The sequence below is a fragment of the Electrona antarctica genome (assembly GCF_951216825.1).
Source record: "Electrona antarctica genome assembly, chromosome: 8".
NCBI classification, from domain to species: Eukaryota; Metazoa; Chordata; class Actinopteri; order Myctophiformes; family Myctophidae; genus Electrona; species Electrona antarctica.
Window position 1 is genome coordinate 45,933,590 of NC_136789.1, and position 26,200 is coordinate 45,959,789.

The 26,200-nt window shown below is 42.2% G+C and overlaps 1 protein-coding gene across 2 annotated transcripts in view; it reads left to right on the plus strand.

Annotated features, from left to right (window-relative positions):
- Positions 1-2,804: 2,804 nt before the first annotated feature.
- Positions 2,805-26,200, plus strand: part of ltn1 (listerin E3 ubiquitin protein ligase 1) — a 30,630-nt gene continuing 7,234 nt past the window's right edge. Inside the window, exons 1-28 of one of the 2 annotated variants that reach the window (XM_079508188.1) lie at positions 2,805-2,821; positions 2,977-3,051; positions 3,214-3,420; positions 3,632-3,730; positions 4,117-4,347; positions 5,363-5,415; positions 7,876-8,056; positions 8,235-8,408; positions 8,538-8,728; positions 9,480-9,627; positions 9,957-10,208; positions 10,570-10,887; positions 11,154-11,381; positions 11,535-11,576; positions 11,732-11,918; positions 12,019-12,258; positions 12,671-12,824; positions 14,951-15,101; positions 15,445-15,664; positions 16,319-16,475; positions 18,050-18,163; positions 18,664-18,791; positions 19,040-19,175; positions 19,785-19,929; positions 20,184-20,397; positions 21,414-21,651; positions 23,268-23,345; positions 24,160-24,346. In XM_079508188.1, the coding sequence (XP_079364314.1) occupies positions 3,010-3,051; positions 3,214-3,420; positions 3,632-3,730; positions 4,117-4,347; positions 5,363-5,415; positions 7,876-8,056; positions 8,235-8,408; positions 8,538-8,728; positions 9,480-9,627; positions 9,957-10,208; positions 10,570-10,887; positions 11,154-11,381; positions 11,535-11,576; positions 11,732-11,918; positions 12,019-12,258; positions 12,671-12,824; positions 14,951-15,101; positions 15,445-15,664; positions 16,319-16,475; positions 18,050-18,163; positions 18,664-18,791; positions 19,040-19,175; positions 19,785-19,929; positions 20,184-20,397; positions 21,414-21,651; positions 23,268-23,345; positions 24,160-24,346 (4,515 nt within the window). In that variant the 5' untranslated portion in view covers positions 2,805-2,821; positions 2,977-3,009. The other variant, XM_079508187.1, reaches the window with a different exon arrangement.

The window sequence follows — 26,200 nt, forward strand, 5'->3', positions numbered from 1 at the left end:
AGGCCAGTGCCATTGAGTAAAGAACTGGTCTCTGGTACCCAGATACTCCTAATAGTATAGGTCAAGAGTAATACAATATAACAAACTGCTTCAATATGGGAATTAAGCCTGTGAGTCAGTGTATTGGATAGATTTAGAATATAACTAGAAAAAGTGCCCTTCTGGGCACAGGTCTCCACCAGGAGGATAGGACTGTGTGAGATGTTTGGCAAAATGTTTAGGAGTAATACATGTTTGCCTTTGATGGCAATTGGATGATTTGAGGCATTTTGTTCCAAAAATGTGTTTTGCAAAAATCCACCTGTTGGTGGCGCTATAACAGGCCAATGTGAAAAGGGTGGGATATATTCCTCAGCCTAGTAAGAAAATGTGTGAAAGATTTCACGTAAATTGCATGCTGCGTTCCTGATTTGAGGCTTTTGTTCAAAACGGGGCAATCTTGCAAACTGTAAAAGCCAATTATAGCCAATTAGGATGGAATATGAAATATTGGACAGATCCGACTTGATCACATGACCATAGAGATACTGTGTAACGATTTGTGAGATTTTTGGACAGAATCTGGAGGAGTAATATCAAAAGATGTGTTTTACAAAAGTCGGCCTCCTGGTGGCGCTATAAAAGGCAGATGCGGAAAATGCAGGTCAAAGGTTTGTCCTTGGCCTCTAGGGAGTGTGCATGCAACGTTTCACGCAGATCGGTGCAGTTTTAGGTAAAAAATGTGAAAAGCTGCCTCATGGTGGCGCTATAACAGGCCGTTCTGGAAAATGCGGGGCAGAGGTTCATCGTTGGCATCCAGGGAGTGTGTGTGCAAAGTTTGGCATCGACCGGGTTAACGGTGCCGGAGATTAGCTGTTCACAGACGGACGGAAGGACGGAAGGACGGACACACGGACGGAGTGCAAAACATACTCTCTCCCCATGCCTTCGGCCTGGTGGAGACAATTATTACTAATATGACTAAACTATATTATAGGCCTACTAATATTCTGCAAAACTACATAAGTAATTGGCTACAAATACAACTAAAACGTGAGTTAGATAATGGAATATTTAACTCATTACATTAGGCCAGAAATACTACTGTTTGTGACTTACATTAAATGACAATTAATCCATGCTAACAAGTAACTGTACATAATACAGTATGATTGATTAGATTTGGAAGTAGATAGACAATCTACAGTACATTGATGCTTATAGCCTGATACAAAAACGTTTTGACATTGACAATATGTCATATTGACACTGACCAAAGGTGAAAACCCATAGAACTGTGAAACCCTGGTGCTGTGAATTTGTTGCCTGCAGACCACTACACTAAAAAGATATGTGGTCAGTCAGGGCTTACTGTACATAATCAGTCCATGAAGGCGGTTACACAATCTGAGTGGAAGTGGCCTTGGTGAGAGAGAAAGGATGCCATCAGAGGATCAGACACTAAAGTATAAATAATATCCATTACATGACTCACTGGATAATCCATGGTTCCTAGCTGGTTTATCACATAGTTGAGCCTGTTTGCTGAGGCAATGTGGTTTCTGATGTTCTGATGTGCTGACTGCTGAGTGGACCATTTCCAGGCAGAAATGCCAGGTGTCATTAACCTTAGATGATTGTTGGTACAATGTGGCTTCAGAACTCCTGAGTGGACTGGTTCAAGCAAGCAGTCAGTTGTCTCTTTAGCTTATGAATGGTGACAAGGTACACTTTCTAAGCTGCTGAGTGGGACATTTCAAGCCAGCAGGGTCATTCGTCCTATTAGGCTGTTGTTATTGAGACTAATGGTGAGGTTGGAAATTATTGGGTGAGATGTGGATGATGTACGGTAATTGTAAGCTATCATGCCCTTGTGGTTCAACCAGATAATAATGTGTCCTACACAGGAACCGACTTCATCACAATGTACAGGCTTGAACCGTAGGTGAAATAGTGACAAAATAGGATGTGGTGAAGGAGGATGTTTAATGTTTTTATTGTAGTTTTTTAATGTTGCCTTTTAATTTGTTGTAAATGTAAGGGGGGACCATTCCTGAGATGGCTTTGAAAATAAATAAATACCAGTGCTTATCACGCATCTCGGAGAGGATAAGCCTGCATTCCCATAGAGTGTACAATGATGGGTACATTACCATAACTGTCACCAGTGACCCAATTAGGGCAGAATGGTACACCGTGCCGAGGTGCTTTAAAATGGATGGAGCAGCAATCCTAGTGTAAATAATGTCCCCATAGTCTAAGACAGAGAGAAAAGTGGCTTCAACAATAATTTACTTTTTACAGGATGCCCGGAAAGCAAGCTTTGTTTCTATATAAAAACATTTTTTTTTGTGAAATGAAATGAAATGAAATCTATATTTACCCAGGGTATCTGGGCTAAGCTCAAGAACTTGTTTCCAGCCAGGCCCTGCTCATAGAACACATTTCATCGTAGTGGTTGATGCCTTGTTCAAGGGCATTTCAGCGGTGGTAATTTTTTGTCTTAATTTGGTGACAAGATTAATGCCAAGGTAGCCACTTATATTCATGTGAGTAAGTAGGCTACGACAAATTATTTCAAACACTTTTTTACCCTTTTAAATAACCTCCATAACATATTGAGCACCTTTATAATTACAATGTAAAACTTTGGGGAAACTGCAATATTGATGTGGTAGGTGTAAATTGAGGACAGCAACCATAGGTGACAGCAACGCTCTTTTCTTCTGCAAAAGTCACAACGAAGAAGAAATCGCAACCGCGGAAGTGACCTAACGGAACTAGATTCATGTATTCACGCATATGTCAAAATGAAAGCATAATCGACGTGTACAATTCATAGGTACAATGGGCTCTGGGGCTTTGAGACGTTTATTTTGGAGATTGTAAACCGGAAGTTGTAACGAATAAAGTGCAACTTTACAGTAAATGTGTTTATGGTTGTAGGAGGAACCATACTGTATGTTACAACTTCTACTTATTTCTTTACGTTTTTAGATATCCAACTAACGGATGAATTAAAAGTATCTCATGGGGGGCAAGAATAAACAGCGAACGAAGGGAAATGTCCGGGTAAGTGAGTGAGTGAGTTAGACATACAGTAAAGTAGCCATTCAAGCTAGTTGTAGCTTATGCGTGTGGTAGTAACTTTTTGACAGCAAGGGCTGCGTGTATTCAACTTCAAGTATTACTCGACAACAACAATATCACAACATATATGTCCGTTACTTCCAGCCGTCTAGCAGCGGTCGGGCGGCTGATCTGCTGGCCCGGGAGACCGGCGTGGTGCCGGGGTTCGTTGGCTTCGGCTCCTCGGTCACCACAGAGCCGGGCTATGTCCCTGCGGTCCACGGCGCAGAGGAGATAGACAACCTGGTAGATGCTGAGTTCCGTCTGGTCCTTAGGAAGCTCACAAAGAGGGACGCCGTCACCAGACTGAAGGTAAACTGAACTCAACTACTTCACATGTTTTTCCTCTGTGGACCGTATATGGATTTGATGGCATCATGATAGAACCACACACACACACAGCACACACACACACACACCCCCCATGATGATAACCATACAGGCCAGGTATGGTCCATTTGGTAAAAGTTGTGCACTCCATTTCTACTCCGTTGCATTAATATAACCTGTCTGGTTTCTGTAGGCTGTTCAGGAGTTTGGTACCATGTGTCAGGAAAGAGATGCAGAGGTCGTCAAAGGTGTCCTCCCATACTGGCCGAGGATATACTGCAAAATATCAGTGGTAAGATAGTCGCTGACAACAATTAAATAATTTGATGAAATAGACCAGATAAGATGTGTCAGACTCATCATAGATGAGTTACATACTAAAAGCAAGCAAGAAAATGTAGCACCTACTGTATATGGTAAAAAGCACACACTAAATAACATGGCTACAATCACTTTCGGTGAATTTAATAAACATTGCGTTAAACCACCGGCTTAGGGTCCATTGGGCCACGCGGGCCGTGGCCCAGTCAGTTTAGAGCTGGCCCAGTCTAAGTTCGAAGAGAGGGGCAAAAAAACAAGAAAAACAACAAAAGACCCCCCCACGATGCTAATTTGCCCAGTCAATCATTTGATCCACGCTACGCGCCTGTGTTAAACGGTCTTATGTCTTCCCATCAGGACCATGATCGACGTGTACGGGAGGCGAGTCACCAGGCATTTGAGCAGCTGGTGCTGAAAGTTCGCCGCAGCCTGGCTCCCTTTCTCAAGGGCATTATGGGCCACTGGGTGCTGGCCCAGTGCGACACCTACGGCCCAGCAGCCTCCGCTGCCTGCCAGGTCTTCCAAGCTGCATTCCCTCCAAGCAAACAGAGCGAGGCCTTCAGCTTCTGCCGGGACGAGATCCTTAATGTAAGTGAATGGTGGCAGTGATGCCAAGCATGTCAGTGGTTTAAACAGGATTTATTCAGGCACTGGAACCCTTGAATACTGAGTGAACCTCACAGTGCGTTTTAACAGAGGGTGAGCATCGGGCGACACATCGCCTAATCGCCCGCTAAAGCCGGCGAAAAGATGAATTATTTTTATCTTATCGGGCGATGTTCCTCCGCCCACTTTTCGACTATCGGCCATTCGCCTGCTATCGGCGGTAGTCGCCGGTTCCCATAGACAAATAATGCACTTCCGGAAAATTCTTCTGTCTATCGCCCGCTGTTAAAACGCACTGTCAGGGTACCTCGTAACCTTGAATATACTTAAAATTGCATGTGCTGGGACTAGGAATGGGCGATATGACATTTCTGGTGGATATCAATATCCGATATAATTAATTGGTGTTATGGCAAATAACCGATATAAACCGCTGTTGATATGATCTCATTCTGTATTATAAAAAAAAAGAATCATCATTTTGTCCATTCTGAAAAAGGCATATTTACACTGAATTTAAAAAGGCCTCTTTATTCCAAAACTAGGCATGCACCATTATTGAAATGTTGGCCCATATCCCAACATAAACGGCTTGAATGTAGTATTTTTATTAAAAAAAATGTTCCAGCTTCCCCAGAAAACGAAACGCTGATCTGCAGCCTTCATCATCACAAAAGGCTTTTTCAGGCAAAAAAGAAAATATATTATTTTGATATCTGTTTGATACTGATATTGCATTTTTAGGCTGATACCAATATGATGACGTATTAATGACCCATCCCGGATGGTTATTGTCCCAGATAGGGGTGGGCCATCCCTAGCTGGGACATACTGGTAGTTGTCCCAGATAGGAGTGGGCCATCCCTAGCTGGGACATACTGGTAGCTGACCAGATAATCCGTCTAGCACACAATTATATGAGGATCCATCAGTAAATAAATACTTCTACTACTAAGAGTATAACATCTCTATGTTGTTTCTTGCTGTTATGTTCCAGGTGCTTCAAGACACTTTGTTAAAGGAGACTGCAGACTCTCTGAGTGATCCTCAGTAAGTTGATGTTTTTCTTGCTTGTTTGTCCATGATGAATTTGAACGTAGATATTTTTTTCCCAGCCTTCAGTATAATTGATTGTCCAAATGAGAATTTAACTACGGTTTAGTTTATTACATGTTCTATTCATGCCAAGGAAGAGTACTACAGATGCAATATTTGCTTTGAGGATGTTATCAGAGGAGGTCAGAGGAGGCTGCATTGTGTTTTTGTAGATCTGGAGAAAGCATATGATAGGGTGCTGACTGAGAGTGGAACTGTGTTATGAGGAAGTCTGGAGTGACAGAGGAGGTCAGTACACTTCTATAGAACATCCCACATTGACTGAAATAGATGCCTCAGGCACAAGGCACGTGCACTGCCATAAGTGGGTTCGAACCCTGAGAGACGCACCCGACCAAGGTGGTCTTTACATGAGAACGGTGTTCATAGAAATCGGCAAAATAAAGTATCGTTTGCTGGTGTCCCTTTAAACGAGAACGGTGTTTTCAGGAGGTGAAAACGCAACAAAGTGAAAACACCCTCCAGAGTGGAAATCCGTTTTCTCCCCTCTCCATGTAAACGGGCAAAACGGTGAATCCGCAAAACTTATGACATCATGGCTCACGTTGGCTCACAGCGCATATGTTTATTACATTGATGCAGAGCCATATATGATATAATGGAGTTCCTGAACAAGCCTCCCTCCTCGCCTACAAAGCGATGCTCATCAGCGATGGTGAATGTAAAACCATGATGTAAATAAAATGCCTTGTGATAGGCGGCAGCGTTTACTGTATGTAGCCTAATGTATTATAAAATATATAACCATCCCGTGGCGCGCTCTGCCAGTCTGCCTGCATGCGCTGTGCTGCCTGTCAGCCTGTCTGTCACCTTGATGCGTTAGTAGAAAGCAGGCAGCGAGCGACGGCCACAACCACGTTGTGTTCTGGAAGTGTCATTCAAAACCCTGATAGGGTTGCGTGAAGGGGGAGCTACCTGGTTCTTCTTCTTGTACGTGGGTGACTGGTCTATTTGGCGTTTTCATAAAGTGTGCGTTCTCGTGTAAAGGGTCAATAAAAAATGAGAACGCAACAGGACTTTGCCGTTTTATCTGGAGACCGTCACCGTCTGAAAGAGGCGCAAGGCACCAGCCAAGAGGACATGAAGTTAGTTGGTGTGAGAGAAGAGGAGGCAGATGATTCGCTGTGATGACCCCTGAAGGGAAAACGAAACGAAAAGGATGAAAGTAAAAGTAGAAGTTCTATTGTAATTCTCTGTTGATTTGAATTCAGAGAAGGGCTGTTTAGGATACAACAATTTGGTAAGTAAAATGGTAAATGGTGCATTTATATAGCGCCTTTATCCAAGGCGCTTTACATAGATTGTGCATTACATTCACCCATTCACACACACATTCATACACCGATTGCGGCGGAAGCCATGCAAGGTACCAACCAGCACATCGGGAGCAATTTGGGGTTCAGTGTCTTGCCCAAGGACACTTCGACATGTAGACAGGAGGAGCCAGGATTCGAACCGCCGACCCTTGGATCATTGGACGACCTGCTCTACCTCTTGAGCCACAGTCGCAGCCACAGTCTTTCTCAGCCTCTGTAAGACGAGCTACATTTTTACAGATCCCACTGAGTTTTATTAAATGGAATATTCCTTCCCATTGTAACACATTATCCACCCCAAAAAGCATCATATTTTGCCACGTGAGCGAGTGCCCAGCATTGCAGCTAGGCATCACTGTCTGACGGCCTCAATTCCCTTTAGCGTCATGTTTAGGTGCTTGAGGAGGGTGGTACAATTCTATAGAACATTCCACATTGACTGAGGCACAAGGCACGTGCACTGTCATAAGTGGGTTCGAACCCTGATAGATGCACCCCGGACCAATCAGCCAAGCAAATGGCCTACCCATCCAGGGTGTCCCGCTACTGCTGACCTGGTGTCATTTGAGTATTGCCAATAGGCAGAGAATTGGTTATGAATACAAAGAAGAGGAAGGGCTGCGTCGTCCGTGTGTTGGTGAAGGTTCGACAGATCAATGCGCTCTGTTTCAGTGAAGTATAAAAAGCCTTTATAGTAATGGCATCAGCTAGGCAAAAAAGGTCCAATGGACATTGGACCCTGATGAAGGCTTGACAGCCGAAACACGTTGGTAGTTTTTTAACATTTTTTGCCTAGCTGATGCCATTACTATAAAGGCTTCACTGAAACAGAGTGCCTTGGATCTCCTTTGTTATTCCAGAGAATCGGTTATGTTCATTCCATCTGTATCAATATGATCTGTGAGAGGACACTCGGTATCACCAAAATAACTTAATAACACGCAGATATGCAGATTGTCATGAAACTTTGGTGAGAATGCCATAAAGTGTGCTGGCACAGTCATGTTGGTTTGTTTCATTGGCTGTTGTGCCCTTTGCTTCCCTAAGCTAGACTATATTTGTTTCCTCTTTTCTCCAGGGGTGTGCCAGAGGAGGAGAGAGAGGCTAAGTATCTCCGCATGCTGACCAGCGCTTTGCTCGGCGTGAAGAGACTGTTGTCCTTGCTGTCCCAAACAGACAGACAGGCCTTGGAAGAGAGACTGGCAAACTTGATCAGTCAAGGGAAGTTCTGGAAGTATGGCAAACACAAGACGCCCCAGGTAAAACATATGGGTGTTGAGCAGCTTGCCCTTGATGCAAATGAGCTAAAGTTTCACCATTGATGTTGCAGTTGTTAATACACTGGCTCTAACACATTTTGCCTGAGACTTTGCTTGACTCCTGCCAGATGACTCTCTGTAAAAAAACAAAAAAAATAAACAATTTGTTCTTTGGCAGGTGCGCGGGGCATTTTTCGAGGTGGTGTCAGCTCTGTGCCAGTACGCGCCGGGACTGGTTCAGGCTGAAGCGGCACGAGCCTGTCCTGCTGTCCTCCTCAGTATTGACGACACAGACCCCATAGCACTGCCTCCAATCTGGGAGTCAGTGCTTCACATTGTCTCTACTGTCCCAGTAAGCACTCACTGAGTACTTTGTTTGTTTTGTCTTGTCTTGTTTGAAGTGAACACGTTGATGTTGTAATTTATTGTTGTTGATGCACCTTTTTATGGTGTGTAATGTGTATACTTGTTTCTGTTCTAGGTGTGCTGGACACATGTTAATGCCAGGAAGGGTTTTTTACCTAAACTCTGGAGTCTTCTGAAGGAGGGTGGGAAGGGCATGGCTACAGCTCTCCACCCCAACCTGATGCCTCTCATCAGCAAACTGCCCGAAGAGGTCACTGAGCCGGCTATAGACTTCTATACCACCTTCTTCACCGCACTCATACAAGGGTAAATGTATATGTTTTGCTGTTTGTGCTGTGTATGTGTGTGCACAATAGGACCATGTTTTTAGAACCTGAAAGAGTAAAATAACCTAATGCAATCATCATCCCTTAAGTAGATTGATTATGTCAACCATTGCCAACATAATCAAACACTTATGCTTGTGCAATAAATGTATATTTAGTTATTTACTCTAATACACATTGGCTTATTGCACAGCAATAATAAACTGATGTGCCTGACTGTATGGTAGAGTATATATTGTGGTTTGTGTGCTTTTATTATAAAATCTATCTGCAATCCAATCTTTTTTAATGGGGAACACTAAGCTTTTCCTTTTGAATTGAATTATGTCTTTGGGTGTGAACTGAGAAAGAGAGAACTGCCATATGGAATGAGGCACTTGCACAGAGTTCCATTTGCGTCACTGAAGTAATGCCAATAAACTACACTGTGTCTCATCATGTAATATTGTGATTATACAACTGTTACTTATAAAATGTATTAATGTTATTCAACAAAAAATCTTTTGCTGAAACATAGTTGGTAAAGTACTTGTTATTTACAGACAGCATAGCAAAGCAACAACATGTTGGCTAGACAGTTAACATCTTCACTACCAATATTTACATTTTTGTATCAATGGTGGTGTGATATTTACAGTGATGAGGCATATTTCATTTGTATCAGGTATCGTGATTTGATTTGAGCACGACTGCAATGCCATCCATTGCATAACTGTGTGTTTGTTTGTCAGTCTGTCTAGTGAGCGTGCAGTGGCCAGTCCATCAGAAAGTGCAGCAATAGTGAGTGCGACCATAGAGTGTCTGAGGTACTGTGTACTGCACAACACAGACAAGGAGGAGGAGCAGGAGAAAATACGGACCATGCTCATTTCCAAGCAGGTGAGGCCAAATACGTACAGTACTGTATGTGCTCATCATTAGAAGAAATTACTGTTTAAGGGGGAAATTGTGTATCAATAAAATGGGGGTTTGAATATCTTACAATTTGAATATGGTACATGTGCCATTTCATTTTTTTAAGCTGATGTATATGCTTGAATGAAAAACAACTAAAAACTAAAAAAAAAGTATATTGATTCTATTAATACCAAAATAAAGAGTTGTGGCTACTGGCTTGATGTAGATTGTTTTGACTAGGCATTTTGAAATGCTTTGAAAAGCAGCTCAAACGTGCAAAAAATATTGATTTGTCTTGTCTCTCCCTGTAGCTCCTCCCACTATTGGACAGTGCTCTTGGAAGCACCTCCCTACAGAATGGTCCTCTCTTTCTATTGGTCACCGAAATGCTCGTCTCCTGGGAAAAGAGGGCAGGCTTACACGATGGCGACACATCAAATGAGGAAGTCTTCCTCAGACTTCTGGCAGACTTCTGGGAGGAACTTAGCTTTCTCTTTGTGCGTTACGTTGACACCGTAGAAGCAGAGCCGAAGGCTCTAGAAGGGGTGGCCACCTTGTTGCAGGTGAGCCATCATGCTGCGAATGTTAAATACAAAAATTGAAACGATATTCTTCTTCGTGTGGACATCGTCTGATGATGATGCAAAAAGGGCTTAGTTTTTCATATCGACCAAAATGTATTATTTCACATATGCTGTATACTGTACCCCTATACAGTAAATAATACTACCTAATACTGTACCCCTATACACACACAAGTATTTTTTCCTCAGTTTCTCTGCCATGGCATTTTTACGCTCTTTTACTCTTTGTATTTGTACTGTATGCCCCGGAAATCTCTTTGTGTGTACAGATAATTTATTTGATTATCTAGAGTGCTGAGCAGTGAACCAGCAAACTGAACAATATTTCGGATTCTTCCAGGTAATGCGTTATCCTGAGAGAGCAATCAGGAAAAAGCAGCTCCACAAGAGAAAATCTGCCAAGATCTGTTTCGCTGAGCCGGAGGACATGGAGAGGCCCGGAGCTGAGGAGGCCAGTGTCGAGAAACCTATCCAGCCGGCGTCTGATCTTCTGGAGCCCCAGAGGGCAATGGTTTCTGTGAAGACCAGGCATCTGGAGGAGGTGGTGTGCCAGCAGGCACAGGTCTGCCTGGTATACGTTACCGACAACAATTCTGAGAGGCACCTGGTCTTCCTCTCCAAACTCCTGCGGTCTTTCCACACTCCAAGAGTCTTCACCGTAAGCCAAGCTTAATGTTAAAGATAAGGTTATGCTATATAATATAGCTTTGGTTGGGGCGTCTCTGATGAAAGAAATTATTTTAGATTTTGTGTAAATAGTCCATCTAATTAAATGATGAGTGCATAATCTCTCATTTTTCCTGATTCAACAACTGAAAGGATTTTAACAGAATGAGACCATAACTGTTTACATGATTTCAGACCTTAAATATCCAGGTAACATAATTATTCATCTGCGGTATTGCTCTCTCTACCACTCTTCAGATGCTGGTGAAATTGGAAGATACGATTGCACATGAAGCAGCTGAGCAGAAGCCGGGAGAGGAAGAGACTCTGACGAACCCAGCGATGCAGTTCCTGCTGGAGCGGGTGGTGGCGTGGCTGGCTGAGGAAGGCCGAAGTGACACCAGTCACATCGTAGAGATGTTGTTCAGTTCGTTGTACTGCTGCAGCCGGCAAGAAACCACACGCATCCTCAACCACATCACCACGGTGACTGCAGGATGTTCAAGTCTCATGTTTAATGTATTTTATTTATGTAGTTAGTTTAGTTTAGTTTATGTATCAGTTGTGTTGTAGTGTACTGTATAATGAATTACTGTAGCTGTCGTTTCTAATGTAAATACTTCTCATTCCTCTTTCTAGATGGATCTACAGTGGGGTATTATCTTGCAGATCATACAAAGGGTAGGTGTGATTGTTTAGTTAATAATTGTTTTTCAGCTTATATATACAGTATATCATTTACTGTTTAAAGTGTGTATCTGCCACAAAAAGTGTATGTTGTCAAATATCTAGTGATAAACAATAAATAAAGTCCGCTCGGCTGTCTCACCCATCAGGCGTGTGCAGACTCAGACACTCTTGAGAGCTGCAATGATTGGCTGAAGGGTTCAGTGTTGGGCGAGCGACTCCTTGGATTGGCTGAGGAGCTGTGCAAGGTGGGAGGCAGCCAATCCACCAATGCCTCTTTCAGCAGCCACAGCTGGACTCTTATCAGCCTAGTGCTGTCTCAGCATCACAACAATGGTACATTACACGCACGCACGCACGCACGCACGCACGCACTCACTCACTCACGCTTTTTAACTGTTCACTAAAACTGTTGGCTGGCTTTTTATATGGACAGAGCCTCTGATCGGGGAAGTCTACATGCAGAAGATCCTAGAGAAACTACATGCCACACTCTTGGAGAGCAAGAGTCTGTCAGATGCCGGCAACGTGGAGCCCCTGGTGTCGTTCATCTGTGATGTGGCCTCCACTTTCTTCTCGTCTGTACGAGACTGCCTCCTGCTGGCGTCTGCTGAGGAGCTGCTATTCACCACCTTCCAACTCACAGCCCAGGATCAGACGCCAACACACCTGTCTGGTGGGTGCACACACGGCACACACGCACACCATGGTCGGTTTTGGTTCAAAAATGAGAGAAATTCAACTTTGGATTGTTCAAGTGCCTAACTCAATTTTCAACAAAACACACTTTTTGCTAATACTCGTACAGATTGAACAATGTATCATTCAGATTTTTCATTGCCTTACCAAAGTTTGTGGGAGGGGCCCATTTTACAAAAACATGGCAAATATCATGAACACAGCATCCAGTCTACCCAAAGTTTGAATCACACATTGAGGGACCTCTAAACAACACATTCAACCAGATTTTGAACAAATGATCTTGTGAGTCATGTGCCAATGAGTGTCAACAGGGTTTTGGCTTGTATTATTTGGTAACAATCGTCGTGAAGGTTGGATAGCTAATTGTTTGGACCTTGTTTCGACAGACTCCCTTTTAGGAAAGCTGAGGAAAGTGTGTGTGACTGGAGTCCAGTCATTGGTCCATCACTCTGGGAGTAAGATCAGGGAAGGAGGCTTCCTGTATAGCACCGCGCTCTGGGTCAAGAACCAGCTACTCTCAGCCTCTCTGGACATCAAGAGGTAAGACCATTACCACATGATGTTAAAGATTGTGTGGAACCACGTGTTTCCAGTTACAATTTAGTTGCCTTTAGCAGAAGCTCTTATCCATAGCATTACAACGTGAATGATCTGAATAAGCATTTCTACTCTGGAAGGGGCGCAGCTTCCCTTTCCAGCACGCAGGTGCAAGCTACTGAAATCAATCAAATCAAATACTCAACCATATGACGTAAATTACACATTATGATGTAAATGTTCCCTTCCCCCTAAAGAGACAAATTATAGTCTAGTTTAAAATTTTGTAAAATCATGATTATTATGCCAGTAGTATTATACAGCCCTTGCACACAGAATCCAAAACATTTTGTTTTCATTACGCATTTGAAAAACCACAGGAATCAATCTGGGTTTGTTTGGAAAGAATGCTGAGTCCTAGCGCCCAAGGATATTTTAATTTAATTTTGTTTCTCAAATCAATATTAATTAACCCGGCCTGGTGGAGATTTGGAGGATTGCCCTTTTCTAGTATAAAACGTTTTGTTTTTATTGTGTGTGCAAAAGGGCCTTAAAATAACTTGACAGAATAGTGTTAGTGAATAACTTTAAACCTTAACCATGAAATTGGCCCATATTGCTCCAAGCCTAGAAATGAACTTTTCAACATTAAATCTTTGCAAACTTTCTAACTTTGTCCAAATGTCTGTTCAATTACAGTTTTTCACTGTCAGGTAGGCTCGTTTTTTATAAAGAAATACCGCAGATACGTGGTGCAGCAGTTGAGTCAGAGTAATGATAATTTTGTTGATACTGGTGGGTCATTTTGCAAGAAGCATCAAAACTCAAACATTTCATCCTTACAAGCAAGTAAGTGCAAACCCCCGCCAGAAGTGTACTGTACAATAACCAAACGATGATATTTGTGGACTACATTATTGGCACCCCGCCTCCAGAGATTTTATTTCTCACCTCATCCTCCACAATGGCATGTAGCACAAAGCCTTATATATGAGAAGTGCAAATGTGCAATGGAGGCTGTAATTACCTTTTTTAAGCAAAGTCCTGGCTTAGAGAGGCGTGAAACAAGTTTTTATTTTTCTTAACACCTACCTGTGTCTCTGTCTGTTCTGCTAGCTGAAGTGGAATATTTCATTTCAGCATTGCCGTTTCCTACGCATAGCTCCTTTTATTGATCATTGTCCTCCTCTTTAACACCATCGGGGCCCAGGACGGAGATCACCGTCAAGTTCAAGTTCATGGTCAAGTGCCCCAGACGGAGATTGATAAACGGGACGGAGATTAATGATATCAAAACCGATCGCATCGCTCCACAGCCTAGGAGCCCTTGTTGCCCAATCCTCGGTGTGTGACACGTCATCGAAAATGTTCCCTGCCTGTTTAGCGGACGAAAACGAAAATCTTAAAACGTTCATAACTCGGGATCTAAATCATCACGTCTAATTATGAAAAAAGATCCTGTGTTAGACGGCGCTCCGCGGTCCAGTCGCTAGTCGCGATAGATTTATTCTTACCTCCCGTTGTAAGTCGATCGACTCTAGAGTGGTGTGGCTATTGTTAGCTGCTACACAGACATTCACAACAACTTCGGTGCCCCGGTAAAAGTGGTCCGGGCACTATAAATGATGGGCACATTTTATGAATGGATTAAATAGGTCCGGGCCCTCAAGGTGTTAATACAATATCATTAGTGCCCGCACTGTAGATGTGAGGCCAAACTATGAATGATCGTCTTTTGTTATTTTAAATCCGCCATTCATTTAAGTCTTTCCCCCTCTACATCAGATTAATGTTATTCAAGAATGCCAAATTATAACACAATTTTCACATTATTTGAGTTTCCAGCATTTCAAATAATCTGTTGTCCTGTCTTTGAGACTCATTCTAGTCCAAACTTTATTTAGAAAGTATATTTAGTTCTGTACGGTCAATAAATAAATTAACAGCAATACAATACAAATACAAAACATGTACAGTATGTGTACAGCTCTCAAACTAGGCTAAAAGCCAAAGTATAAAAAGGGTTTCAGGGTGGTGGGGGGGGGGGGGTCGACCATACCACATAAAGCTGCCTGTGCACTGTTCCATTGTTAACAATCTTATCCACCTGGCCCGTGATTCTCTCCCAGTCTGCAGGTTCTTGTTTTGGCCGTACAGAATCTGGTGGAGACTCTCAACTCGGTCTGTCACCAGGACTCCCCCCTCCTCATCCACTTCCTCTCCCTCCTGACCCCCAATCAATTAGAATGGACTAGAATCAGACAAGCTCTACCCACTCAGGTGAGCCAGACACATAAAGCCAGCAGTCGCAGTTGTGGGTACGGTATTGTATTTGTCCTCTACACATTTCAAAGGTTTTGAGTGTGCTGTATATTTTCCAGGAGTGAATACAGTTCTAGTTTGGTCAACCCAGTGAAGATGTTAGCCTGCTATTGTTTACAAACAAATCTATAATGAGATACCAGTGAAAATGTATATCCTACTTCTCCTTTCAGTCAGGTGTGTTAAGAACATAATGCAATACTATCACATCAAAGTAGTTATCTTTGGTTAGGATTATAACTTGATGATATATAACTTTATGCCTCTTGTATCTTGTCACTGCTTGTTCTCCACCCTCCAGTGGGTGAAGAGTCCCTTACTGCATGGCCGTCTGTGGATGGTTAGCGACTATCCCTGTATGGACGTGTGGAAGTTCAAGGTGTCCTCAAGGTTGCCAGCCCACCTGTCTGCCTGTGCCCTGTTAGGAAGAGTGGTCCACACCGCTGCGACAGTGCCACGAGACCAGGAGGAGACGGCTTTTTCCTCCTCCTCCTCACACCTACCAAACCTCAAATTCACTGGTGAGCTAACTTTCATACTATTAGAGGTGGGATCAGTAAAAGTTATGCAATGTTTAAAGCTACATGTGATATTTTAAATGACTAGACCGGGGAGCCGGCCTATTTGGGAATGATGCAAGTCAGGAACGATGCAAGTTGGAAATGCATGCCCCCGCCCAGTTATGCATTGCATACTCATTGTCGGAATGGGTTTCGTATCAGGCATGCCCAAACATGGATTAAAGTTCTCAGTCGCCACGACTGATTTCAGTCATTTGGATTCCATAGAAGTCAGCATGTCTGCTATACTAGTGTGTCCTGCACCAAAAATAGGCTATAAGCTACAAGCTTACAACACGTGAGCCTGTTATTGGTTATTTCAGTCTTCCAGAAAACCCTAATGATCTCAGATATTTCATAGCCACAATCGTTAATGCCTCAATCTGCAATTTCTTCAACTGGCAGTGGTTAGACGCATGGCTACCAAAACATCATACATATTGTGTTCAGTGTGTGGGCTGTGGGACACACAGCGCTAGTGGTGGCTCCTTTCACGCTGTTTCACAAATTACATATTAGGACTTGGTCTAGCAATATTTTTCAGTCGTGAGATTTAATTTAGCTTTTATCCATGTGGTTTTACTTGTGGTTCTACACCATGTAATGTGTATCCAGTTGCAGAGCTGTTGTATGCAGTGCAGTGGTGTAAGGAGATGGAATGCAGTCCTGCTGTTGTGGCTGACTATCACAACCTGCTGGCTGACTGGGAGCTGCCAACGGCACTCCTCCACCAGGTTACAACCAAAGAGCTTCTGGAGACACTCTACACAAGGTAATAATAATTACCCTGATCACATTATAATAATATGATCCCCACTCCTCGGGGGTATTTTAGTCAGGAGGCACAGATGTCAACAAGACGTGCGGTGGTATGCGGAACTAATGTGACGTGACGTCAGCAGGTCTGAAAGATTACGCTGGTCGCTGGAGTAATAACAATTTCTCGTTCTCTACAAATACTTAGTGAAAATTTAAATTAGTATGGACATACTCAGAATATGAAAAAAGGGATAGTATCGTCAAAAGATATTTTGATAAATTAGGTCTAATATCACAAGTAAGACGCGTGAACGCGGGAAGCTAACGCAGCTCGTAAATTGCAATAACAACAATTAGAATAAATTAGGTACTTTTTTAAGGTTTTTTTAAGTTCTCTTTTTTTAGTGTGTGTATGTGTGTGTGTGTTTTTTTTTTTTTGTGTGTGATACAGCTGCGCCCTCTGGTGGCGGGCGGGTGGTGTTACAGCGTGACACAGACAGACACACACACACACACACACACACACACACACACACACACACACAGACAGACATGTTCTGCTAGGTCTCATAGTTAGTGCTCACTGCGTTCACAATTAGGTTACAATGGGGAACATGCCCCCAAAAGGGGGGGCTTTGGCGGTGACGCACATGCCGGTCTGGTGTGTGCTGTCTGCTTTTTAGACAGACATGTCATGTTTGTACCTAAGGCCAGGTGAGCATTATCTGACCTTGTCTGCTAGTTTTCCATCCTACAGGGAAGTTGATTGCATTCACCTGAGGCTGGGGCCCATCTCATTCTGTCTAATCAGGCACTTGCCAGGAGAATAACTTCCCTGTAGGATAGAAAACCAGCTGTCTAAGAACCAGAGTTGAAGAACCCTGCCCAAGGCTAGCTTGTAGCAGAGTAGGAAGACACCTGTCTCAGGTGGGAACTTTGGGGTAGCAGAGGAATCAAGTAACACTTTATCTCTGTAGCATATTTCATACACAATGTCCTACACAATAACAATACATCACAGGGGGTGGACTAATAACGTACTAATAGACTAATGCTACACACAGTCAGCTCTCACTTCACACAAGTGTGATCTTTTTTTAGGGCATGGCTTTCCGAAATTACATCATAGGCCAGCCAAGTCTATGGACTTTTAATGTTTGTTTAGCGCCTATTTAAAAATTCCCCGTCCCAAACCAACTCTATGGTACGCAGTAAATGACAACGTAAGACGTCATCTCGCTGATGTATACATCTTGTAAATACATTTATTTCATTTTTCATATTTCACGGACATGAGAACATCAACATGCCCCCAAAAATCTGGATGCCTCTCACTTCACACGAGTGTGATTATTATTATTAGTGTAGTTGCCTCACAGGGCAACCAAACTATAGCAATTGCCCGACTTTATTTATAGAGCAACCCCAACAAGTTTTATTATGCCGCCCCTTGTGACGTCATGTGGGTCAATACATTATCATCATTATACATTATCATCATACTGTACGTCAACACACACGATTTTTTTATTATTATTATTTTATAAATGTTTTGTCTGAATTGTATATGATATAATTTCCCTGTAGGTCACTGGAAGACGGTGGTCTGTGGTCTCTGACCCTGGACAGCTGCATTCAGACCAGTGATCTGGCTAACACAGACAATACCTCCTTCAGAATGCTGTATGGCAGTGCAGACAGGTAATGGAGATTGTACAGAATATGAAGAGATTATAATGGGATATAGAGAATATGCCTACATGTAGGCAAGGTGGTGTGCTGTGCACCAAAATGTAGAGCACTGTGACCTAAACACCCAATGACCTAATCACCACTTTGTCTAGTAGGCGATTATTGGTTACCCTTGCCTTGTTCCATTATAACTTACAGAATCAGAATGCTTCCTAAAAGATGTTAAATGCATTTATTCTCTACTAGCTAGAACAGAGAAGGAAAGGAGGGTATGGATGAAGGGGGTAAAGTTATGTGTAATGCAGAGACGTTGAGCCTGATTTGAACCTGTGACATTGCAAATTGCACGACACAGCACTGACTGGTTGTTCCACCAGGGAGGTGCAGGGGGTGTCCTGACTGAGTAAAATAATGCTCAAGTTTGTTGAATACTTCATAATAGTCTGAAGTTAGCAGTCATCTCAAAATGAGTTAAACACAAGTTGCCTGTGTTGTGTTCCATTTCTCAGTTTATTCCCAGTCTCCCAGAGCACATTGAGCACACTGCAGGTGCTCTGTCCTGCCATGACCGACGAGGAGAGAGACACTCTCATAGCCCTGGCCACTGCTGGAATAATCAACTGGCAGGAGACCGATAGTAAGACCGCACGCACGTGTGTGCGCCCACACACACACACACACACACACACACACACATTCATACGCTATATTTGTATTACCTAAAAACAGTGGTCTTGCTTTACGCACGTTTGCACTTTCACTTCACCATTAGGACATTAGGTCATGTCTTGTACCTTCATGACTTCCTATGACTGTACGTATCCTAGGTGTGTGTGGGTGTCTGTCCCTTCATGACTTCCTATGACTGTATGTACTGTATCCTAGGTGTGTGTGGGTGTCTGTCCGTACTGCTGTGCTGTCTGGAGGCAAAGACACCCGTACAGGAGGAGATCCTGCAGGCTATACTGGCTACCATGATGCAATGGAGGAGCTGCAAGGAGGACTGGTTCCTCTTTAGCAGGTAACAAATGAATGCACACATACCACATGCCTTCTTAGATTCACATGAGCTCATTCATAGTTTCCACAAGACTATTGTTGCTAGGGGATGTATGATAAGTAGCAAGAAGCAGCCAATTTTACATAAGTCCACATGTGTATAAACAAATACAAGACAAAACTAATACTAACAATACTTAAGTGAGAGTCATATATATATATATATATATATATATATATATATATATATATATATATATATATATATATATATATATATATATATATATATAATTTTCTTTATATTTACTTTTCACTTATAATGACATGCCCAAAATTAGGGTAAATTATAGATTACTTTTTATAATTGATTGAATCGATTAGTTCGGTTAACCGATATGTTGATCATAATGTATGTCTTTAAACGACTCTGTTCCTGGGCAATCCACAGTACTGCTGTGTCGTTAACTTGTTATCGAAGCTACAGTATCTATTCATGGGCTGATTTAGAACTGGTACACAGGGTGAAGGCAGCAGTCTGCCTTGGTGGAATGGAAAACTAGCTGTTGTGTGTGTGGGTCCCTGGAACACTGTCGTCTCGTGTGTTTGATTGGTCTTGTTTCTATTTCAGTGACCTGTCTAAAGCATCTTCAGCCCAGCTCATTCTCACTGTGGAAATGATGCGTTTCCTTTCATGGCTGGTGACTCATTCTCCCGCAGTTCTCGGGGGCAGCCAGTGGGACTTTTTACTTTGCTCTATGCTAGCCTGGCTGGAGGTATGATATGAAATAAAACACAATTTATTATTTTTATTAAGGGAGGGTGTGTGAGTCCAGAGAGTTGCAGTTAATCAGGGGACAACATGTCACCCTGAACCCCCAGTTTTTATTATACAGTAATATCTATAAACCATAGCTTGGCCCTTCAAATTTAGTTTAACGTTTCATCAATATCCAAGTCTCAACCAATATACTGCTACATCAGTTCATTTATCCACCCTTGAGTCACTCCTTTCCTGTCACACATTCAGACTGCCAGTGAGAATGTTAGCAGTTTGTGGAACCCATGGGTGCAGCTCTTTGCGTGCGAGGATGCCGCGCTGATTGTGAACCTGAATCGGTTCTTTGCGGCCCCCCCTGCAGACGCCCTGGACAAACTACCATCAGAACTGAAAGGAGAATGGACGGACTTCTTCATAGAGGGAATCTACAACCTATTGCTGCCTCTGCCTGTCAGAATATCCGGTATGTCTGACGTGTGTGTGCAGAAGTTTTAAAAGTTTTGTTTTTTTGTGACGCCCTGCAAAAAAGCTAATGAAGTTGAGAAGTTCAGTAGGGGTTTAACTTTTTCTGACAATCAAGTTTGCACACATTTAAACTAGAATATAATTCATTTGAATGAGTTCAATTATTCCAGCAATACTGTCCTGATTGTCCTCTACCCATCCCCCATTTCACTGTTGCAAACAAAGTAGTGGTACTGTCATATACATGTTCTTACTGAGTCAGCAAATAGCCTTGTTATCTTTATCGAAAATGTTGCTGTAAGCCTGTAATCTAACCAAATGCTTCCAGTGGTGAGTATTATCTATCTGTTCAGCAGCACAGCTTGGCTCATTAAGTTCCAATTGTCTGACGTTAGTGGTAAGAACACTATTCTTTCTATTGTTGATTCTCAAGGCAGTCTCCCCTTTCAACACTGCATGCAATAAAATGTCTCAATAAAATAGCTGTCTCCTACAGTAGTGCCAGGTTAGGAATGTTTGGGTACTGGTTTAATCCAAAAGGTTGCAAATACTGAGTCAACCTTCAAAGGTAGCGTCATGTGATTAGCTATATTAATTTGACATGGCTTGTGTCTCCTGTTTCCACGGTAATCATTCCTCTCACCTGGCACCAATCAAGCCTTTGGACAACCGATGAAATGATTACAAATAGAAAATTATTATTTTTTCTTTTCTTTTTTAATTATATATTAAGGAAGTTATAGTTCACCAGGTTCAAACTAAATTGAAATTTTGGTGGCTGCCTTGTGTTCAATGAATGACTGTTTTGTGGTCATCTGTGGGTTTACTGGGGAACTCTTATGCTTCAATGTGTGTAACTCTAAAGTGTGTGCCAGGGTTTCACTGTATATACAAGCATTCTGTGCGTCCTCAATAAGAGTTTACAAATGAGAAATCAGAAAAGACCCACCCAGGCCAGGGGTGAGATGTAACAGGTCTGCCCTTTTTGACCATTTAATTTTCCTCTGATTGCAGACACTTTCAACGAGCCAGATGACCCCCTGTTCCCATTGGCTGTTCTGCGGTCAGTGGGTGTGGCTCTGACATACATTCCCGTGCAGCAGCTGAGCCAGAACTCTCTGCCGGCCCGGTTCATAGCAGACCAGAAGACCAACCTGCCAGAGTCCCTCCAGACACTTCTCAACACACTCTCCCCTCTACTGCTGTTCAAGGCTAGACCTCTGCAGATCACAGTCTACCACCTAATGGACAAGTTAGTGTGTGTGTGTGTGTGTGTGCGTGTGCGTGTGCGTGTGCGTGCGTGCGTGCGTGCGTGCGTGCGTGCGTGCGTGCGTGCGTGCGCATGCAAAGTAGCAGCTCTCAAGTCAAAGAGTGTTATATTTTGGGTTATGTTTGAGTTCTTAAATATACAAAAATGCCATGAAAACACTTGTTCAGTTACACAAGTACATGCCTGTGTAATCTGCAGTACTCCATACTACAGCATGTACTGTGGTTTCATATTTTCATTACGTTTTTTCAAAATAAGACGGACAAAAAAAAGAAAAACATTCATTCATTCATTCTGAATGAGTCATTACATTACCATAAGTTACACTGTAAAGAGTGGAGGACATACAACTATATATTCAGTATAAGTAGTTACACTGCTAGATTGTGTAAAGAGTGGAGGACATACTACTATATATTCAGTATAAGTAGTTACACTGCTAGATTGTGTAAAGAGTGGAGGACATACAACTATATATTCAGTGTGTAAAGAGTGGAGGACATACAACTATATATTCAGTGTGTAAAGAGTGGAGGACATACAACTATATATTCAGTGTGTAAAGAGTGGAGGACATACAACTATATATTCAGTGTGTAAAGAGTGGAGGACATACAACTATATATTCAGTGTGTAAAGAGTGGAGGACATACAACTATATATTCAGTGTGTAAAGAGTGGAGGACATACAACTATATATTCAGTGTGACATTTCAGCAAGGTGATCTAAATAAAGGGTAGTGGGTCGCACACACCAAGACTGCAGTTCAAATAGTTTATTTCATATTTGAAATAAATGGACAAACGTTTCGGCTATCCAGCCTTCATCAGTGTGGAGTGTGACTGAATGTAGGTTCCTTTTAAAGGAACTGATGAAGGCTGGATAGCCGAAACGTTTGTCCATTTGTTTCAAATATGAAATAAACTATTTGAACTGCAGTCTTGGTGTGTGCGACCCACTACCCTTTATTTTGATATGTTTTGAACGGGTGGCTCACCTATAGTCGGAGCGCGGTGGTCATATGAAGATTGAGCAAGGTGATCTAGGAATGACTGCCATATAACATAGAACTTGTTTGAATTGTCCATCATATCATAACAAATTTTCTCCATATGTAGTATACAAGTAAGTTCAGTTAACCAGGTCTTGAAGTGAGGTACTTCTGGATTTCCAGAGTCTTAGAATACATCTGAAAACCATTTAAATATATCACACCAAAATGTATACAGTTTTGGGCATGTCCAGAAGAAGTGGGTCAGGTGTGCCATTCCACATCGATCACATAGTGGGGAGGTAGTTGGAAATATACTATGTAATTTTGTTTTTGAGTAAAGGAGTCTATGTATAACTTTAAATTGTATTAATTGGTGTTGAGTGTTAACTACAGCACGAACTGTGTACATGTTACCGTATACAGATTGTAGTAGTATGCAGTACAGTATCCTTTATGGAGCAATTACCATAGTGTACCACACTGACCACCTGGCTGCTAAGTTCACCAGACTGACCAAATGCTTTAGTGTGCAGTAATAGGTGTCTCCAGCTCTTCAGTAAGAAGAGCCTTAACGCAATGTTAAACCCTTGTCATGAAAATCAGGATAATGCCTCAGCTGCCAGAGTGTGATGGAGAAGGAGATGTCAGCAAGACTGACGACGACACAGAGGAACCATGCCTGTAAGTTAGAGGGAGGCCCATTACGGATCATTTCTACTTAACCTGGATTTGTTCAGGGGAGGTTATCTCACTGACAGCATGTATTGTTGCTTTACAGTATTTCGCATTAAAAGGCTGATGTGTTTTTAAAACTTGTTATATGCACAGTTTTTTGGTTTTATTCTTATAATTGTTTTTTCTAATAAAGTAGTCTTTTTTTTCTTGTTCCCCCCCTGGCCCCAAGCGTCTTTGAGTGTCATGAAAAGCGCTATATAAATCCCAGATATTATTATTATTACAGTAACGCCGTGCATCAAACCCACACACAGTTGCACGTTATTACCTAGGATCTGCCTCTACGCAGATTAATTTGCAACAATTAAAATATACGGTTATGCACAATTAATTAAGCTGATGGAACAGTTTTGCACTTTGGGTGTGGGTACATTTCAAGTTTGACAGTGCCACAGGATGATGCCAATGCAGGGTAGTTTAATCAGGAGAATATGAGAACACTACTTAGTAATTAACTGAGTACCCCTTTATTTTATACAGCCCAGCCTGTCACCAGCAGCCAGCAGTGCATAAAGCCATATTTGCTCCGCAGCGTTTTAATCGCTTAGCCTGAATACGTTTTTTCCTTATTTAGTACCTGCAGTAAGTGGTTTCTCTACCATGTTCTTCTTCAAGTATGTTTATTGCCTTTTTGGAAAACCCTTGACCTTATTCTACTTCACATCATCGATACAGCACGATGAAAGCAAATAATACACTATACTGTACATGTACATTAATAATATAAAAGGCTTATAACAGGATTTCTTCCTGTGATCAGCTCTCCTCCCATGCCTGTGATGTCCCTCCTGTCTGCCTGTGAGGACCTGTGTGAGAGCATCCTGGCAGGAGTCCAGGTCGGAGAGTTTGCAGCGGTCCAGCCTCTGAGCGCTGAGTACTCGTGCATCCTGGGATACCTTCTGGCTTGGAAGCTCCTCCTCACGTTCTTCAAATCCTCACCCTCCCATGTGAGTCACACACACCCCTAGGCCCTCAAACCGCCTTATAACTCTTGAACCGTAGGTCGTAAAATCAAGATTTCACTTTCCATGGATTCCTTGGGTCATGACGCATCTCCCCATATAGGCCACACCCATTTGCGTCAGAATAGATTTTCTGCCATTTTGACTTTTCTTCAAAACACTTTTTGCTCTTCCACCTTCAGCTTTTGTGCAAATCTCACAAAAAACGTAAACGCTGTCCAAAGTTAGTGGGATGGGCCTGTTTTACAAAGAATTAGACAAATCACCAACGGAATGTGTAATCCACCCCAAATTTCATTCACATGTCGAGGGTGGTTTAATCAACAGAGAGCCCAAAGCAATTCCATTTTCATCCATAGGGGTGCCGCAAATGCAGAATTTAAAAACGTTTATTGCAAAAACATGCTTTTTGTGGGATAAATCTGCTATGTTTGCCATAGCGTAGCCTACGTGCGCTATAGCTAGACAGGACAATTCCCTCCCAATCAGTAATGTGATCTATTACATTACCCACACTGTACATAATTTGGTGTTCATATATTCAGAACGGGTAAGGTCTAGTACAGTATAATATACCGTAATAATGGTGAAGTTTAGGTGCGAGCTCCCTAGAACCCCACAAGGACCCCTGTGGTTCTCCTGAGTCCTGACACCACAATGAGACCCACTGTACAGTATGTATAGTGGGTTAACAATGTTAATGATGCAACAAGGCAACAATGTTAAGGATGCAATAATAATCATTGCGATCTCAATAGGGCTTCGCACTACTGTGCAGTGCTCGGGCCCTAACAAGGCTGCCTAAATGCAAACCAAGGTTGTTTGTGGTTTTCTCCTGGCTTCAGTGTTCAACGGACCAGTCTAATCGCTTTAATAAAAAAACGTCATTCATTATAGAATCGCTTTAAATTAAAGTTTTGTATTTGCTTTCCCTACTAAGTAGGCAAACAGACCTAACTGTATTAGTCATTTTTGCCATCATCCACCTTAATGCTTCCATGCAGTTGTACAGGTGCTTTGGTATTGACATAATGAATTCAGTAATACAGTTTGGCCCTTTAGTTTACCCAGTTTTGACAGAATAATAGTCTAGGCTACTTTATTCAGATGGATCCCCATTATGGCAGAGCATTGTTTTCTTTTATGCCACTTATACCACTTATAGCCTTATCCTCATGTTTCTTTAGTCATGTTAGTTGCCAAGTTACAGCAGCAGCATCACGTTTAATCTATTGTCTCAAAGCTCTTTGCCCATTATGTCTCCATTCTGCTCAATACACGACGGCTATCTGATGTGTCATTTATGGAAGAAATGTCCCTTGTGCAAATAATATCGCCTGATAGCTTAGCCTCTGGACTATGAAGGAGCTAGGTGGGTAATGCTTCACTTCAAATGGTCTGCTTCAAGCCTGGAACACATCATTATCCGACTTTGTCAATTAATTTCCCATTATTATAATTAACAAGGAAAGACGCACTACTCCCAAGCTGGGGAATTGTAAGAGGCATTCACCAGTAGTGACAAACAGGGCTTTCTGAAGTTCATTGGGCTTTGAAGTCCATATTCTTGTAATGGTGCATTATAGACCATTATAGACCCTATATCAGCTCGGATGATTGGATATCAATTTGGGCGGTGTTTACTTATTGATTTTAAAAATCAGGCATCCACTTATAATTGGATTTTCTTTTTTTGCTGATGCTATGATGTACAATTTAAGCATTTAGCATAAGCTCATACAGAGCAAATGTATTATTTAGTAGGAACGGTGTGGGGAACTAAAAAGTCTGTGTCGGTAAGTATTAGAAGGATCCCACATCAGCAGGGGTACCCCCTGC